At 43.3% G+C, this 16,258-nt stretch overlaps 1 protein-coding gene across 7 annotated transcripts; it reads right to left on the bottom strand.

Annotated features, from left to right (window-relative positions):
- Window positions 1-4,612: 4,612 nt before the first annotated feature.
- On the bottom strand, window positions 4,613-13,250 carry LOC136506459 (nucleobase-ascorbate transporter 3-like). 7 transcript variants are annotated; one of them, XM_066501390.1, is made up of 15 exons: window positions 12,656-13,250; window positions 11,687-11,888; window positions 8,799-8,896; window positions 8,529-8,708; window positions 8,249-8,349; window positions 8,077-8,152; window positions 7,901-7,960; window positions 7,584-7,780; window positions 7,389-7,485; window positions 7,211-7,297; window positions 6,849-6,907; window positions 6,517-6,608; window positions 6,362-6,439; window positions 6,080-6,243; window positions 4,613-5,875 (listed from the first exon to the last, which is right to left on the bottom strand). In XM_066501390.1, the coding sequence occupies exons 2-15, from the start codon at window positions 11,841-11,843 to the stop codon at window positions 5,648-5,650; spliced, it is 1,674 nt and encodes a 557-aa protein (XP_066357487.1). In that variant the 5' UTR covers window positions 11,844-11,888; window positions 12,656-13,250; the 3' UTR covers window positions 4,613-5,647. The 7 variants fall into 7 exon arrangements, with proteins under 7 accessions (XP_066357487.1, XP_066357489.1, XP_066357485.1 ...); XM_066501392.1 differs by having other exon boundaries at window positions 11,687-11,885; XM_066501388.1 differs by having other exon boundaries at window positions 12,762-13,250.
- Between the last annotated feature and the right edge of the window lie 3,008 nt (window positions 13,251-16,258).

Below are 16,258 nucleotides of genomic sequence, written 5' to 3'. Positions count from 1 at the left end.
ATGACATATTATGTTAGTTGTGATTTTCGTTGTGGTTGCATTATGCTTGTTGGATGATTAAATGTTTAGAATATATATTGATGTCTCTATTTGTAACTGTGGATGCTTCTAATACAAGACCGTATCTTGCGAATTTTATGCGTGAATCTTTAATCATACTATACTTGTACAAAGGCACAAATGTAGTACACAGATTAACTATAAATTTATTATGTTTATAATCCAGGAATATTTGTACATACGTTGTGTACAAGAATCTATGTTTTTTAGAGAATCTATGCTTTTCAGAGAATAAACATAGACTTTTCAGATACATGGACATCATCAAATTATCACATCACTGATATAGACCTCTCAGCTGCAAGGACAACATGCAAGGAAGCACAACTAAACTCTATCTCCACCATCCATCTTATGACTGTTTGATCCAAGGACTGAGGTAAAGCGGCACACGGATCGCTGACATGGCACATTGACAGGCCTCCATTCCTCCTCTCGACCTATAAATAACCACTCACTCCCTCTCATTCACACAAACAATAAGGAAGAAGAACACTCCTCAGCATTTGCTTTTGTTGTAGTACTAATGTCTGGAGGGTCGTCCAGAGGGAGAGGAAAGGGGAAGAAAACTACCTGGGGGTGGGAGGGTCCTCTTGGTCCCGATTTCTTTGAGGAAACTCTTTATGAGAGGTTCCCAGTTGAGAGCAAAAGTGATTTCACCAAAGAGGCACCACTGACAGGATACGATGAAAGGAAAGAAGAGTGGCCAAAATGCATGCATGGTGAGGACTGCCTAGTGCAGATGTTCACCGAGGGAATAGATGGAGGTCGTCGTTTCTTCAAATGCCCACGAGCATGGGTAATTTCTATTACTATTTGTTTCTTCAATATGTTTGTCTTGTATATCACTTACACGACATACTTTTTGTAGTCTTCCTTGACCGAAGAAAACTGTGGGTTCAGTAGGTGGGTCGATCCTTGACCTATTTATCCGCATGCGGAGTACATCTACTACCTACAAGACCGTATCTTTGATCTAGAAAGGGAAGTTAGCAGCGGTTACAAGGACGACGAATAGGACAACAACAATAATGGTGTCGATTCATAGGAGGCACTCTGCAATGATCCATATTGCACCTGCCCTAACCACAAGAAAAAGGGGTCTCCCCCATCACCCCCGCCACCACCACCAACAACAACGGGAGGCTACTATGGAGAAGGTGCAACACAATTTGCTATGTGGCCACACTACTATGATGACTTTATGTTTTTCTTGTGGAGAATCCCATGTTTAATTATCTAAGGCATGTTAGGTTTAATTACCGAAGGCATGGTTTAATTACCTAAGGCATATTAGGTTTAGTCAAAGAAAACTATGTACCTAGGTTCGGTACCTGTAGTCACATGCCATTTAATGTGTTTCGTGTGTTGATTTCTATAATGTCGTATGTCGTTAACTATTTTTTGCAGCACGTGTTCAAATGGAAATAAGTCTGTATCATTAAGCGGAATATTAAGACCATTGATAATGAAAACAACCACATAATGAAAAGTTCGATACTATGTCACATTACACAATATATTAATAGTATAACTAAGTGCCGACAGTAGACAAAGGGGCAAATGCACTTTCAAATCCTCAATCTGAAACGTACTGAGTAAGCAACTCATCATCCGAGTACCAGTCCTCTACTACAACCCTGTTGCTGCGGCTAGGCTCAACTGCGTTGCTCTGACCTGCCTGTCGCTTGTAGTAAGCGGCCTCCGCTTCGTTTGCGGCTGCTGCGGCCTGAGTGAAGAACGCGTCATCATCCTCCTCTGCCTATAAGCCCGCCTCTGCTTGAGCGATGAGCTCACTTAGTCTGCCAGTGTCGTCGTCAGCCTCCTGTGCCTGAATGCCCGCCTCTGCTAGAGAGATGAGCTCGCTCAGTCTGCTTGTGTCGTCCTTAGCCTCCTGCGCCTGTATGCCCGCCTCTGCTAAAGCAATGAGCTCACTCAGTCTGCCAGTGTCGTCCTCATCCTCATCTCTATCATCACACAGCACAATCGGTGATTGAACGGTGCGACCAGCTCGTGATCTATGGGCATCTAACTTCTTCTCCTCATATCTTGCACGAGCCACCTCTGCAGCATGTTCCCCGCTGCAACCAATCCCTTGATGTATAAAATGCAATCAGTTAGCAACTCGATAATATTACATTTAAAACCAGACAACGAAAAAAGGTTTTCAAGCACTCACTGGCACATAATGTAGCAACATGCTCGTCCAAGACCTGCATATGTACTCTTGTCTCCTCCCTTGCCTCATTCCTTGCCCTCTCCTCCTCTAACGTCGTCCGCCTCTCCAATCCCCATTTGTTAAGCCCAACATCGATCGGGTTACAAATACCGCGCTGTCTAACAAACTCACACATCTTTTCTTTGTGATGTTTAACGAATAGGTTGACGTAGTCAGGTCCATATCCCCTCTTCCATGCAATTACTTGCCTCTTCTTCAGTTCATCCAAGAACTTAGCTTGACCATCATAACATTCCCAACTGCATTTCCTAGTGCTCTGTTCAAAATAAATATTATATCATATATGTATTAGGAAAACAAACAAAATACGATTTCATGTTTACCAGAAATATAACGAACCTCATCATACTCAATCATATGGCCGCAATAATGACCTATTCCAAGCTCCGAAGGGACTAGGCCATAGTTAGATTTTACACCACATTCGCACATGACAGGAGGTGCTTTGTAGATTACCCGTTCTTTCTTCTTTTCCTTAACCCTCCGCGGTTCTTCCGGCCATTGGTTCTTAGGACCATACAACCACTCCTTGAAATGACACTTCGCCATTGAATACACCTAAATAATGAGACATTAGTACATAAACACATATAGCTCAAGATTTTAACACATACACTTTGCACTTACTTTATGCTTGTTTGGACACATAAACTCCAACGTATTCTCAGGGTTTATCACAGCTCGATCTCCGCAATCGCACAGAGGAGGTTCCTCGAGTCGTCTAACTGCGGCTAGGTGCTTCTCCTTAGCCGTCATTGCCGGAGGGTTAGGGGGGGTGGAACCCACCGCTTGAAGTGCTCACGTGGATGTCTCCCTCTAAACCAATCGTCGAAAAAGAGGTACCTAGGATCAAACTTTTCTGCACCATCGATCCACTGAAAGAAAAAGCACCTCTCATGGTCCTACACAACGAGATTCCAATAATATATTAGTACCATACTTAAACAAATAAAGAAAAAGGATAGTACAAATAATTTCTTACATTAAACCGACTACATGTGTAGAAGCAACGCGTGGCTGTGTCCGGATGTTTCGATTGAAAAACATGGGCCGGGAAACCACAATCACAGTTAGGGACAGGAAGGTCAGGGGGAACGGGGGCATCTTTGCTAGACGCGTCGGGGTATAATTCTCGAGGACGACCCCGTTTTCGCCAAAACTCCTCCCGAAACATTTCTTGCATCTAACAAATAGGATGTAATTTAACAAACATAAATAAAAACATCACAACAAAATATCAATGAGAACCATAACTACAATACAATCAATTTCGTTCTAAGAACCAAAAGCAGTTAACATTATACCCAAAACCTAGGGTTTCTCATTTCATCCACAACAATAAACCCATAACAATAAACTACATGTGATGCGGCTTGGTTTGCTAGCTTTTTCCACGCCTTGAAATGAACCTACGGTTGTATAATACATGTATTGAGGGATACAATGAAACCCTAAGTGATGACGATTCTTAGGTTCAAAAATCCGACTAATATGTACCGAATCGATGCGAGAAAAACAAGGAGGTGAGCGAGTATACCTTGCTCTCGAAGATCTACGGATCAAATCAAGGTTTTCAAGGTCCAATATGTCGATTCGTGAGGTTGGATGAAGTGGCGAGAAAAAAAACCGAGGAGAAAGAAGAGGAAGAATGCTCGCGGAAGAAGGCTGGGCTGGGGTTAAATGCAGGTAGCTCGGCGCCAGAGTGGATGGCGCCGAGCCCCTTACAGGCCGTTTGCCCGTGCCCAGGACCTCGGCGCCAGTCACCGTGGCGCCGAGACCCCTGGCGGAAAGAATTCCAGAAATGGACCCTTGGCTCGGCGCCAGAGTGAGTGGCGCCGAGCCAAGGGTCCATTTCTGGAATTCTTTCCGCCAGGGGTCTATTTGAGAGAAACTTTCGAAAAAAAGGGTCGAATAGTAAAAAATTCGGAAAATAACAAACCGACCTTCGTGACGAGTGCCGAGTAGTGCAGCCACAGTTCGCCACTTTGGAGCTCGGCAGCAGGAACGTCGATCTCGTCTTGCAGCACCAGATAACAGGTTGTTCTTCTTCCTCAGCATGTCGACACGATTTAGACTTCAATAGCTCCAGACAGAGATTCATGGCAGACATGGTTCAGAGGGGTTCCCCGGCGAACTCAAGGTATGGCGGCCGCCATACCTAGCCGTCAGATCAAGACGGGGACTAAGACTGATCCATGACACCACTCTTGATGTGCAGTATGTATGAATCAGAATTCCATTTCCAATCTAAAGGCTACAGTGAGCTAGGTTGGCCAACAGACAGACAACATATTTCTTTTTCTTTTTCAAGTATAATAAACCACATTTTCTCATTCATTAGCCAACATCGAATCAAAGATAATACCTCTCGAACTGTTAGGAGAAAAATGATAGTCTTAAGGAAAAACAGATACAGATGTTATAAATATCTAAAATCGCAACATGATATGGCCCATTTTTCCTCTCTTATTTTCTTTCCAATGTTGTCAGGTTGAACATTGCAACTCACGGTTCTTGGGGTTGAAAGGCACTACTGCTCTCCACCAACCTCTGCTTTCTCATCCCCGACAAGATGTGGCCAGCATGGATGGTATGTACTTGCACGGTTTTCTTGCCTCTTCACTTATGTAGTAAGGAACGCCACCCATTCACAGTGAAACGAGCACTCCTGATGCTTTCCAAGCCTACAACTACACTAAGCCACTGCAATTACCTCAGGCGAACGCCTGCACTGTGTCGTGCACTCTTGCTCCTTCAACTTCTTTTATAGAGGCAAGAGATGGCAATATCACACAAGAAATTTAAGTGAGATACTAGCATTTGATTTGCGTCAGGTTATTCAGTGCCTGTAATTCCATTGAATGGTCACAGGCACCCACCTGACGACCACTGCACCACTCAGTTCGTTACTGTCAACAAACCGCACCACTGATGTCAAGCCTTCCAGGGCAATATCATCGAGCGTGGTAGGGCTGGCATCAAGTTTAAGTGACCACTGTGAACAAATCTTGTAAAATAAAATTGTCAAAACCCTTTTGCCAGACGGCAGATCAAGTTCCAACAGCCATACAATGGGTAAAAACGAACCAATGCCTTGCACTTAAAACCCATCAACATGTAAGGTGCTATTCTTCTGTAAGCTTTCCCAAAACCATGTATCTGGCACAGAGCTCTCTACATTATCATGTATAACCATTTCTCAGCCCAAAAGAGTTAAACAAAGCAAATGCCCTAAACATTCTTTTACCCATGTACCCCTAGAACCAACGGCTACAAGTCACATGAGTATGCCTAACAAGAGCACGGGGATTTACATGCACAGCTGCGGGTAACAGCAGTCATCTGAAATCAGAGAAATCGGCTTGGGATGAAGTCATGAACCCTGATTGGGAAGCTATAGAACTCCTCGTTCCTGGGGTCCGAGTATCCTTTATGACGAAGCAGGAATGGCTGAAACCACGAGAGCCCCCGGTCAGACTCGTAGCCCCTGAACTCCAATGTGTTATCCAGGACAGAAGCAACAATTAGCGCCACCGTCGGGCCGGAAGCAAACACTGTGTTTATAATGTCGTTGAACTGCAGAAAGACATTTAGATGTCAAAATTCTGGCATAGTCGTATAGAGTCCAAGATGCAACCTGACAACTGGCATAACTGCAGCATCAAGTTACGGACTGTACTAATGTGGCATGCAGAAAATTTAACACATGCAGATGGTAGATGGGTGATGCAAACTACAAACACTGAATGTAACAGATGTAAAAGGAGAAGCTTCAAATACCCATCCAGCATTTGTCCGGGCAGGTCCACGGCCGTCAGCTGAAGAAGTGTATTCATTGAAGTATTGAGGGATTGAGATGCCAAGGAACAATGAGAGTCCAATGATATAGATGTTCCTCATGGAGTTTTTGTTGGCAAACTGCATGAAGGAGACTCCCACAGCAGCTGACATCAACAAAAGTTCAGTGATAATTAGTCTATGAATGACGAATCTGCACCAAGTTCTGCCTCTAGAATTCATCTATAGAACTATGTAAAAACACAAGAAAGAAGTTTGACTCACCTACAACGCCAAACAAGATGCAGTAAATTGCTGCAAAGATTGGCAATGGAATTGATGCAAAGAAGGCACCAAACTTCCCTGCAAAAATAGGAGTTCACAATTTGAGCAAAAGAGTTGCAAATTCTCTCCTGGCAACCAAATGAAAAAAAAAATACCAAATAGGGAGAAGAAGATCATAAACCCAGTTGATATCTGGATCACTCTCCTACTTCCAACTTTGGTCAGCCCAAGGAGACCAATATTTCCACTGCATTGACGAAAAGAAAAAGGAAAAAGAAGAATTTTTTCAGAACAAGCAGTAATGGTTAAGCATGTCTTCTAATAACAATCCTTATCTTAGTTGAGTTTTCTGGGGTATCATGTTCTAGGTTCAACCATAAAACTTTTACATGCCTTTTTAGGAACCAAGGTGGAAATTTTGAAGGTGCTAGAATCTTATCTAGAATGAAAACCCTCACAGATAGGGGAGAAAGCTAAGATTACTTACACTGATACAGATGAGCCTGCTGGACAACTAAAGATCCCCTCCAGGAACATTCCAATACCCTGCATGAGAACATTTTATCAGAAGGCTCGAAATTTTGTAAGCACAAGAAATGGTCACATCACATTAGTGTAAGGAGCTACACTAGAATAGAACATATCCACCAGTCAAAGCATTTTGGTAAGTAACAAAGGAAAGTTTAAGAGTATTTACAAAGGACTAAATTTAGAATCTCATTTTGACAAAGATTAGTAACAGAGAAGTATCTCCTGGATCCACATTCAGATGGAAGGACAGCAATAAACGATGTAACAATATGTTAGTAGCGCTAGTCTTTCAAGAGGAAACTCTGGTATAGATCCAACCTGCAAGCCAACGCTCCGACTAAGGACATGAGCTGGAGGTGGTGTAGCACCCGCTAGACGAGCAGTAGCAAAGTGTGCTCCAGTTGACTATAACAGACATAACATATTTAAAAAAGGATACCAAAAAGAAGATAAAAGAATGATCTAGAGATAGAAAAGCATCAGGTTAAGTCTTGACCTCAAAGGCTGCAACAAGTACAGCACCCATCATCCCAAATGAATGACCAGCAGTGAAGATTGGAGGACCCCATTGGAATGGCAATGGAATTTTAATCCTACAAGAATATGCATGCAGAAAGTAGATTAAAATGGCTTCTCCAAAAAAAATGGTGGTCTTTAAATCTTGATCGAAGAATCGACTTTATGGCCATACCATGGTGCCGATGAGATGAGGAAAGACTTATCAGTACGGCAGTGCTGCTGTGTCTTAAGTGAAGCATGGTCATATGCACCCGCAGCAGTAAGGATGGCTGCAAAGGCCCACACAATGCCGATACAAAGAAGCAACGAATACCTCTCAAACAAGAAGGTGACCCGTTGATGGATATAACCGAAGTAATTTGGCACATACTGCATACACAATATCACATCATTGATCTCCTAGCTAGTTTTATAACAGCAAATAACGCAGGGCTATGCTAGGAATAAATGTTTCACTTGAAATACATTCCACAGAGATTAAGCCATTACCTGTTGCACAATCACCGCAAGAATTAGCATTGGAAGCCCAATCTCCACACATTTCCCAACCTAAATTGACAATCGAACATTATAAGGTTCCTTTCCTTTTCTTTTTCTTTTTCTCTTTCTTTTTCCTTTTTTCCTCATGAGCTGTTCTGTTTTGCTGTAGAAGTACAGAAACATACCTGGGGAAAGCCAAGTTGGAATAGTCCAAGACCAACAACACAAACAACAGGGGTCATTATTACAGGACTGAACTTCCTGCAAAGAATATCATTTGAGTGTTAATATCTTGGCAAATACAACATGCGAGGACTATTATTCTCACCCTAAGAGCAAGTACTATAAGATCCATACTTGGCATATGCCGCCCATATCGTGCTGAACCCAAGAATCATGTTGAGGATGGAAGCCACAATCAGAGCTCCTTGTGCTGTTCTCATTGTGTGTTTAAATCTCTGCAAACACTCTAATAGGTTACAATTATTTGTATTATGAAGTAAAATATATTTAAGCAGTCAATCATAAAGAATTGATTATGCTCCAAACAAATTTACCCACACCCCAATAAGAAAAATGGACGAGCATCCATTTCAAACCCAAAAGTGTAAGTTCAAGCAAATGAGCACCATTATACCTCATGATTATTCAGCAAGTCATTATTTGATTCGATCTCTCTTGCTATTGACAGCACTGGGACAACAAATGCAAAAGAGGCATTCATAACTGTTGGAAGTCTCGTTCCAATAAGTGTTTGCAGCAGTGTATTTATGCCACTCATAAAGAGGAACGATTGAATAACCCGAGCCTTGTCACCCTGTCAGTAACAAGCACAAATGTGAGGTGGGAAAACACTAACCCTTCAAAAGGAAACAAATAACTGCCAGCCAAAGCACTGAACACTTACAGCATTACCACCCATGGGAGGAACAATAACTGATACAAGCATGACGGTAGAACCCAACATCACAAGATAGTGAAGGAATGCAAGTGCTGCCACCTGAACTGAAGATTAAAACAACAATAATGAGTTAGTAAGGACAAAGTTTCCATAGCGTAATCATGTCTATGACGCACAGAGTAATTCAATTTCTAGCAGTTCAGTTCATACTAAACATCTAAGGTAGCGTACATGATATCCAAAGAGAACTCAATACTAAAGGGGATGCACCTTCGAAAAGTGGAGTAATACTACATCTACAAACAAGTTATACAAAAACTATACTTATGTGCTGACATGGCTAACCACCACCACTACCACGTCAAGCCTTTTAGTTGGTAAGTTCAAATTAGCACGCATGGCTGCTACTATCCACGTCAGCACGTAGGTAGCGTTTTGTGGAACGTTTTTGTAGGTGTAGCGTTACTTTTAAAAAACGGTTAGGTACAAAATTTGCCCACTTGATTATCTAAATACGGAAATTTATGATCTGTGCAGCTCCCTTTTGATAATTTATCAATGCAGCAATTAATAGCCATTTGTTTCTATTGCAATCGCCGAATGGTTCAAGTCATTATGTTCCATGTCTAGTGACCAAACTACTCTATTCCAATCAGAGACTACATAATTCCATTCTGCGTGCGAATAGCTACTACAATAGCACAATTAATAGCCATTTGTTTCTATTGCAATCGCCTAATGGTTCAAGTCATTATGTTCCATGTCTAAATGACCAAGTCATTATGTTCCATGTCTAGTTCTAGTGACCAAACGACTCTATTCCAATCAGAGACTACATAATTCCATTCTGCGTGCGAATAGCTACTACAATAGCACAATATACAAAGGTAAACAACAAAGTCTTAGGTAAAACAGGGGCTTGCACGACATCACTACTGTCAATCAACTTAAATATACCAGAGGGAATTCGCAAAACCCTAGATTAAGGAGGTCGCAAACAAAAGTAAGAGAAAGGAAACATTTATTAGCATGTCAAATATAATACGGGCATGACACAAGTAACGGAAACCCGCCACTCAAAATCCATGCAACGTGCCAATAACATGTGCAGACAACATCTAACCGGCAACAAAAAAAACAAATCTTTCAACCGACAGAGTCAAAATTACTATCCAGATATGTTACACGAACAGAGCAAATGTTACCTATATATACACATAAAAGCATTGAGCTCCCTGACTCTAATCTAGTACACCAAAATAAAGAATGCCTGTCAATCAACTTAAATATACCAGAGGGAACTCGCAAAACCCTAGATTAAGGAGGTCGCAAACAAAAGTAGGAGAACAGAAACATTTATTAGCATGTCAAGTATAATACCGACATGACACAAGTAACGGAAACACGCCACTCAAAATCCATTCAACATGCCAATAACATATGCAGATAAAATCTAACAAGCAACAAAAAAACAAATGTTTCAAACGACATAGTCAATATTACTATCCAGATATGTTTGGGGAATAATAAGAAACGCCATTCACAAGAACAGAGCAAGCGTAACCTAGTCAATATTACTATCCAGATATGTTAGGGGAATAATAAGAAACGCCATTTACAAAAACAGAGCAAGCGTAACCTATATATACACATAAAAGCATTGAGCTCCCTGACTCTAATCTAGTACACCAAAACAAAGCATGCCTGTCAATCAACTTAAATATACCACAGGGATTCGCAAAACCCTAGATTAAGGAGGTCGCAAACAAAAGTAGGAGAACGGAAACATTTATTAGCATGTCAAGTATAATACCGACATGACACAAGTAACGGAAACCCGCCACTCAAAATCCATTCAACATGCCAATAACATATGCAGATAAAATCTAACAAGCAACAAAAAAACAAATGTTTCAAACGACATAGTCAATATTACTATCCAGATATGTTAGGGGAATAATAAGAAACGCCATTTACAAGAACAGAGCAAGCGTTACCTATATATACACATAAAAGCATTGAGCTCCCTCACCCTAATCTAGTACACCAAAACAAAGCATGCCTGTCAATCAACTTAAATATGCCAGAGGGAATTCGCAAAACCATAGATTAAGGAGGTCGCAAACAAAAGTAAGAGAACGGGAAACATTTATTAGCATGTCAAGTATAATATGGGCATGACACAAGTAACGGAAACCCGCCACTCAAAATCCATTCAACATGTGCAGATAACATCTAACCAGCACCAAAACATCAAATCTTTCAACCGACATAGTAAAAATTACTATCCAGATATGTCAGGGGATAATAAGAAACGTCATTTACAAAAACAGAGCAAACGTTACCTATATACATACACATAAAAGCATTGAGCCTGCCTGTCAATCAATCAACTTAAATATACCAGAGGGAATTCACAAAACCCTAGATTAAGGCGGTGGCGAACAAAAGTAAGAGAAAAGAAACATTTATTAGCATGTCGAGTATAATACGGACATGACACATGTAACGGAAACCCGCCATTCAAAATCGACACCCGCCACTCAAAATCCATTCAACATGCCAATAGCATGTGCAGATAACATCTAACCGGCAACAAAACGTCAAATCTTTCAACCGACATTGTCAAAATTACTATCCAGATATGTCAGCAGATAATAAGAAACAGCATTTACAAAAACAGAGCAAGCGCTACCCATATATATACACACAAAAGCATTGAGCTTCCTGACTCTATATCCAGATATGTAATGGGAATAACAAGAAGCACCATTTACAAGAACACAGCAAACATTACCCATATCTACACACACAGAAGCACTGAGCTCCATGACTCTAATCTAGTACAAACACCAAAAGAAAGCAGGTCAGGGTGCCTCTGCTCATGCCCTTACCCCAGGACGGATTCGAGTGGACGCAGTAGTTGAGATGGTGGAACTGCTCGTGGGGCGGGTGGATGGCGCCCGCGCCGACGGGCGGCACCATCATGGCCATCATGGGCGGCGGCGCGGCCACTGGCGGCGGCAGCGGCTGCTCGTTCGTCTCTCCCATTGGATCAGCAACGCAACGCGAACTTCCGCTTCTCCGACTGGACTGCTGCAACAGGAGAAAGAGGAATCGAATTATAAACCTAAAATGCTCCACCTCTTTCCTGGAAGCTTCCTACTATTAATTACTCGGATTTGAGGTGGCGTAGTTAAGGGAATTAAAAAGATGTAATAGCAATTTCAAGCGATTCACGAGGGGGAGGAGAAAGCAGCAAAGAAACCGCCGATGGCCAGAGCAGCACTCAAAGTTCGCCACCTTTTCTTCCTCATCAAACATTCAGAAAGGGGGGAAACCCGGAAATCCGCAACATTTTCTGGAGATTGCTTAGCAAAGAGAACACAAGAAGACTTCACCTTTGCTGCTGCTAGCGTCTCGCGCTAGACTGGACTCTCAGATGGAGTGGCACGCAGCAAGAGACTCCATGGACGCAAAAAAGATTCAGATTTCGGGTAAGATTCGGAGGACAAATCTTCGGGAATCAAAGACCAGACCTTCACCGATTCCTCTTTCTTATCCCAGAATTGGCGAGACAGGGACAAGCAGAGGGCTGACGGGATGGGAGCTTCACTCCAAAGATTCGCGCAAGCAGCGCTCGCTTGTTCGAATAACTTGCGCTAAAGAAATGCAGCGAAAAGGATGCAAGTATTGAAAACCCAGCACATCACATCATCAGCGCAAGCGCACTAAGCGCACTAAAATAAAGAGAAAAGCGGCACGAAAACGAAACCCGCACACAAAGAAAAAAAATCCAGGAAACAAGAGACAGGAATTCCTCAGAAGCGCTCAGGCTGCTGCGGGTTTTCTCTCCCACCCACCTCTCGAAAAGCAGGAACCTTCCAGAGAATCCAGGGAGATTGAGGTGGGGCGGGGCGGAAAAGATGTGCGCGAGTGCGGCGAGAAGCAATCGGAAAAAGCCCTCACCTTTTTATGCCCCCTTTTTCCTCGCTTCCTCTGCCTGTGGTCTTCTCCCTGGTGTTTATTCTTATTCTTATCTTCTTTATATGGCTGCTGGCCCTCTCTGAGCTCTCTCGGTACCCAGCGGCGGCGCGGCGGGGCGCAACAGGACAAGCGGGGGGATTTGTAAGCTTGCGGGGGATCAGGAAAAGATTGAGAATTCGAAAACACCTACTGCCGCTTTACACCCGGTTTATCGCTGGTTTTTTATCAGCCGTGTTGATTTGCTGCCTTCCTAATCACTCTACTACTAATCACAAGCGTCCAAAGCAAAAGGCGAGGCACCGCGCTCTGCTCGTGCTCGGTAGACGGTGGAGGGCGGGCAAGAGCTGGTGTTGGACGGCTGGACTGGACCGGATGGTTTGATGGGGTGGATCTGGGCAGGACTGTGAGGGCTGTATGGAATGCATTGACAGTTCTTGTTTTTGGGAAGGCGTATTGAATGCAGCCAGCAGATTCCGAGGAGGGTGAGGGTGTCTTGTAGCATTAATCGCTGTGTGTGTGGGGGGTGACCGGTCGAACTGTGAAGCGCTGAGCTCATTCCGAGCTTCTCCCCGTGTCTGCGGCCGTGTTTATAAGCAAAATCTAAACTTTGGTACTGGGCGTGGTGAAAATTGTGGAACGGCTTACGTAGCCGCATTTTGCTCAGTTGGTGAACTTGGCTCAAAGATTCGTCTCACGTTTCGACTAACTGTGTAATTAGTTTTTTTTCGTCTACATTTAGTACTCCATGCATGTGCCGCAAGATTCGATGTGACGGTTACTATGCAAAAATTTTTAGCTTTTGGGTAGAACTAAACGGGGCCTAAGCGAAAAGAAGATTTCTCATCACATCAAACTTGTGGTATATGTATGGGGTACTAAATGTTGACGAAATCAAAAACTAATTACATAGTTTGGTTGTACTTTGCAAGACGAACGTTTTGAGCCTAATTAGTCAACGATTAAACAATTATTACCAAATACAAATGAAATGCTACAGTGCGCTACAGTGGTACAGAATTTCCGCCGGCGCCGAATCGGCAGGCAACTAAACGCGGCCTAGGAGCACAAAGTACGTCCGAGAACGACGGCACGACTGACTTGAAATTGGAGTTGCACCTACAGTAGAAGAGCATCTTGTGCCGTGGTGGTGACTGGTCGAACTGTGAGGCACTGAGCTCAGTTCCAGGCTGCTTCCTCCTACTCTCCCCATTGTACTAGGAGCACATAGTACGTCCGAGAACGACGACACGACTGACTTAAATTGGAGTTGCACGTACAGTAGAACAGCATCTTGTACCGTGGTGGTGACTGGTCGAACTATGAGGCACTGAGCTCAGTTACAGGCTGCTTCCTCCTACTCTCCCCATTGTACTAGGAGCACATAGTACGTCCGAGAACGACGGCACGACTGACTTGAAATTGGAGTTGCACAGCATCTTGTGCCGTGGTGGTGTCTGGTGGAACTGTGAGGCACTGAGCTCAGTTTCAGGTATTGAGCTATGATCCAAATTCAAGCTTGGGGTTCATTAGCGTTAAGAGGGACTATACTATCTATTAATTCTGTATTGCTAATAGGCGAGGATGTGGAGTTTTTCCTCCCTATATGGACCACCTTCCTCATGAAAGGAGGCATCGTAGACTTGTATATGGAAAGGCCCCTAGGTTAGGGTATCCCAAGTTGTAAATCTCCGACGTTTGTAACCTTACCCGATATAGTGAAGATTTGTTAGTTGGTGCCTGTGGTTTTTTCCCTTTCACCTCGTGTCTCCTATATTTGATCTACTGTTCTTCGTCGTTTATATTGGCTATAGTTTTATAACACCAGGCTGTTTCCTCCTACTCTCCCCATTGTACTAGGAGCACGTAGTACGTCCGAGAACGACGGCACGACTGACTTGAAATTGGAGTTGCACGTACAGTAGAACAGCAAATGTCCTCTTTCTTCGCATTCAGAAACAAGAACCTTCTGGTTCTCGACCTTCAACTGCGGCCCCATTGAGGACGCCCTCAGTGCAGTGTATGAACGCGCACGTGTGTACGTGGTACGAGTGTGCAGTGTGTAAGTTATGTGCGTCCTATTGTATTTAGAAAAAAAAATACCAACCTTGTGGTACATGTTCGGCCTTCTCAATCTCAAGGCTTGAACTTTTGCGTGCATGATGTTGGCCCAGGGACAGATCCAGAGGGGCCCCTCCTTCCGTGTGAGCTAAAACACCAGGGAGTAGGTCTTTAACAGCCCAGCCGAACAAGCATGCTACGTAAACCAGTGGCGGAGGCACAGGTATACTCGCATATTCTGGGGCACCGATGAATATACTATTATATACTGTATATGTATTTGCATTTGTATTTATGTAAAAAAAAAAAGAAAAAAAAACTTACCTGAAAGACTGGAATGCATCACGCCACCACGAAAGGCCCACTTGAGGCTGAGGCACCCCACGCGGCCCACGCATCCATGCAAACCGTGCTGAGCTGCTGGCTGCTATGGTAGGCGGAGCGGAGCGGAGCCAGAGACGCGGTCACGGCGCCAGACCACGAAGCAAAGAAGGCATTCACGGACGGGCGGAGCCAGAGATGCGTAACTTTCCCCTAATCTAATCTCGATAGCAGGCGACAGACGGGCGGAGCTAGAGACACGGTCACGGCGCCGGCGCCGCCGGACACCCTGACGGTAGAGTCACACAGACGCGGACACGCGGTGAGTACGACTACGCCACACTTTCCCAGTTCATGATCTAATCTCTTGTGTTATTTGCTAACATTACAATAATATATAGTTTCATTATTTAGCATCGTGTTTTTCTAATATTCGTGCAGTTACGAAGAGAACCTCCGACCTCGTGTCCTGTTTGGCCTACGCGCTACCCTACGGGCTACGGCGGCACCGACCACCGGCGGCATCTAGGTGAATTAGTGATCACAATTGTTCTGGTGAGATTCAATCTTTGTTCTTCGGCTTTTTTAAAAAAAATCATGTGTACTTTAATTGCTAATTGCTTAGCGCTAAAATTATAGAATCATCTATCACGCGGCGAGGTGGAGGATTTTTCTCAACATCAGAGTCGATCTTAATTGATCTTTTGTTCAGTACTCATATCATGTGAGTGATCCATAATCGCATCTGAGAGTTCAATCGTGCAAGCGTAATTTATTTAATTATTTGGCATTACGTTCTTTGTAATATTTATGCAGTTATGAAAAGAAACGGGGACATTGCATCTCTTTTCAGAAGCATGCAGCAAAGAAGAAGGCTGCGACAGCTGCTGCTACTTCTAATCCTGGGGCGCGTTTAGTTCGGCTGCATAGTGCATGATTCTCCACTGTAGCATTTCGTTTGTATTTGTGAATTATTGTCCAAACATTGACTAATTAGGCTCAAAAGATTCGTCTCGCAAAGTTAAAGCAAACTGTGCAATTAGTTTTTGATTTCGTCTACATTTAGTACTCCATGCATGTAACACAAGTTTGATGTGATG

The sequence above is a fragment of the Miscanthus floridulus genome, chromosome 15 (assembly GCF_019320115.1).
Source record: "Miscanthus floridulus cultivar M001 chromosome 15, ASM1932011v1, whole genome shotgun sequence".
Lineage (NCBI taxonomy): Eukaryota > Viridiplantae > Streptophyta > Magnoliopsida > Poales > Poaceae > Miscanthus > Miscanthus floridulus.
Note: the sequence above shows the minus strand (reverse complement) of the source record. Positions and strands in the feature narration are given on the sequence as shown.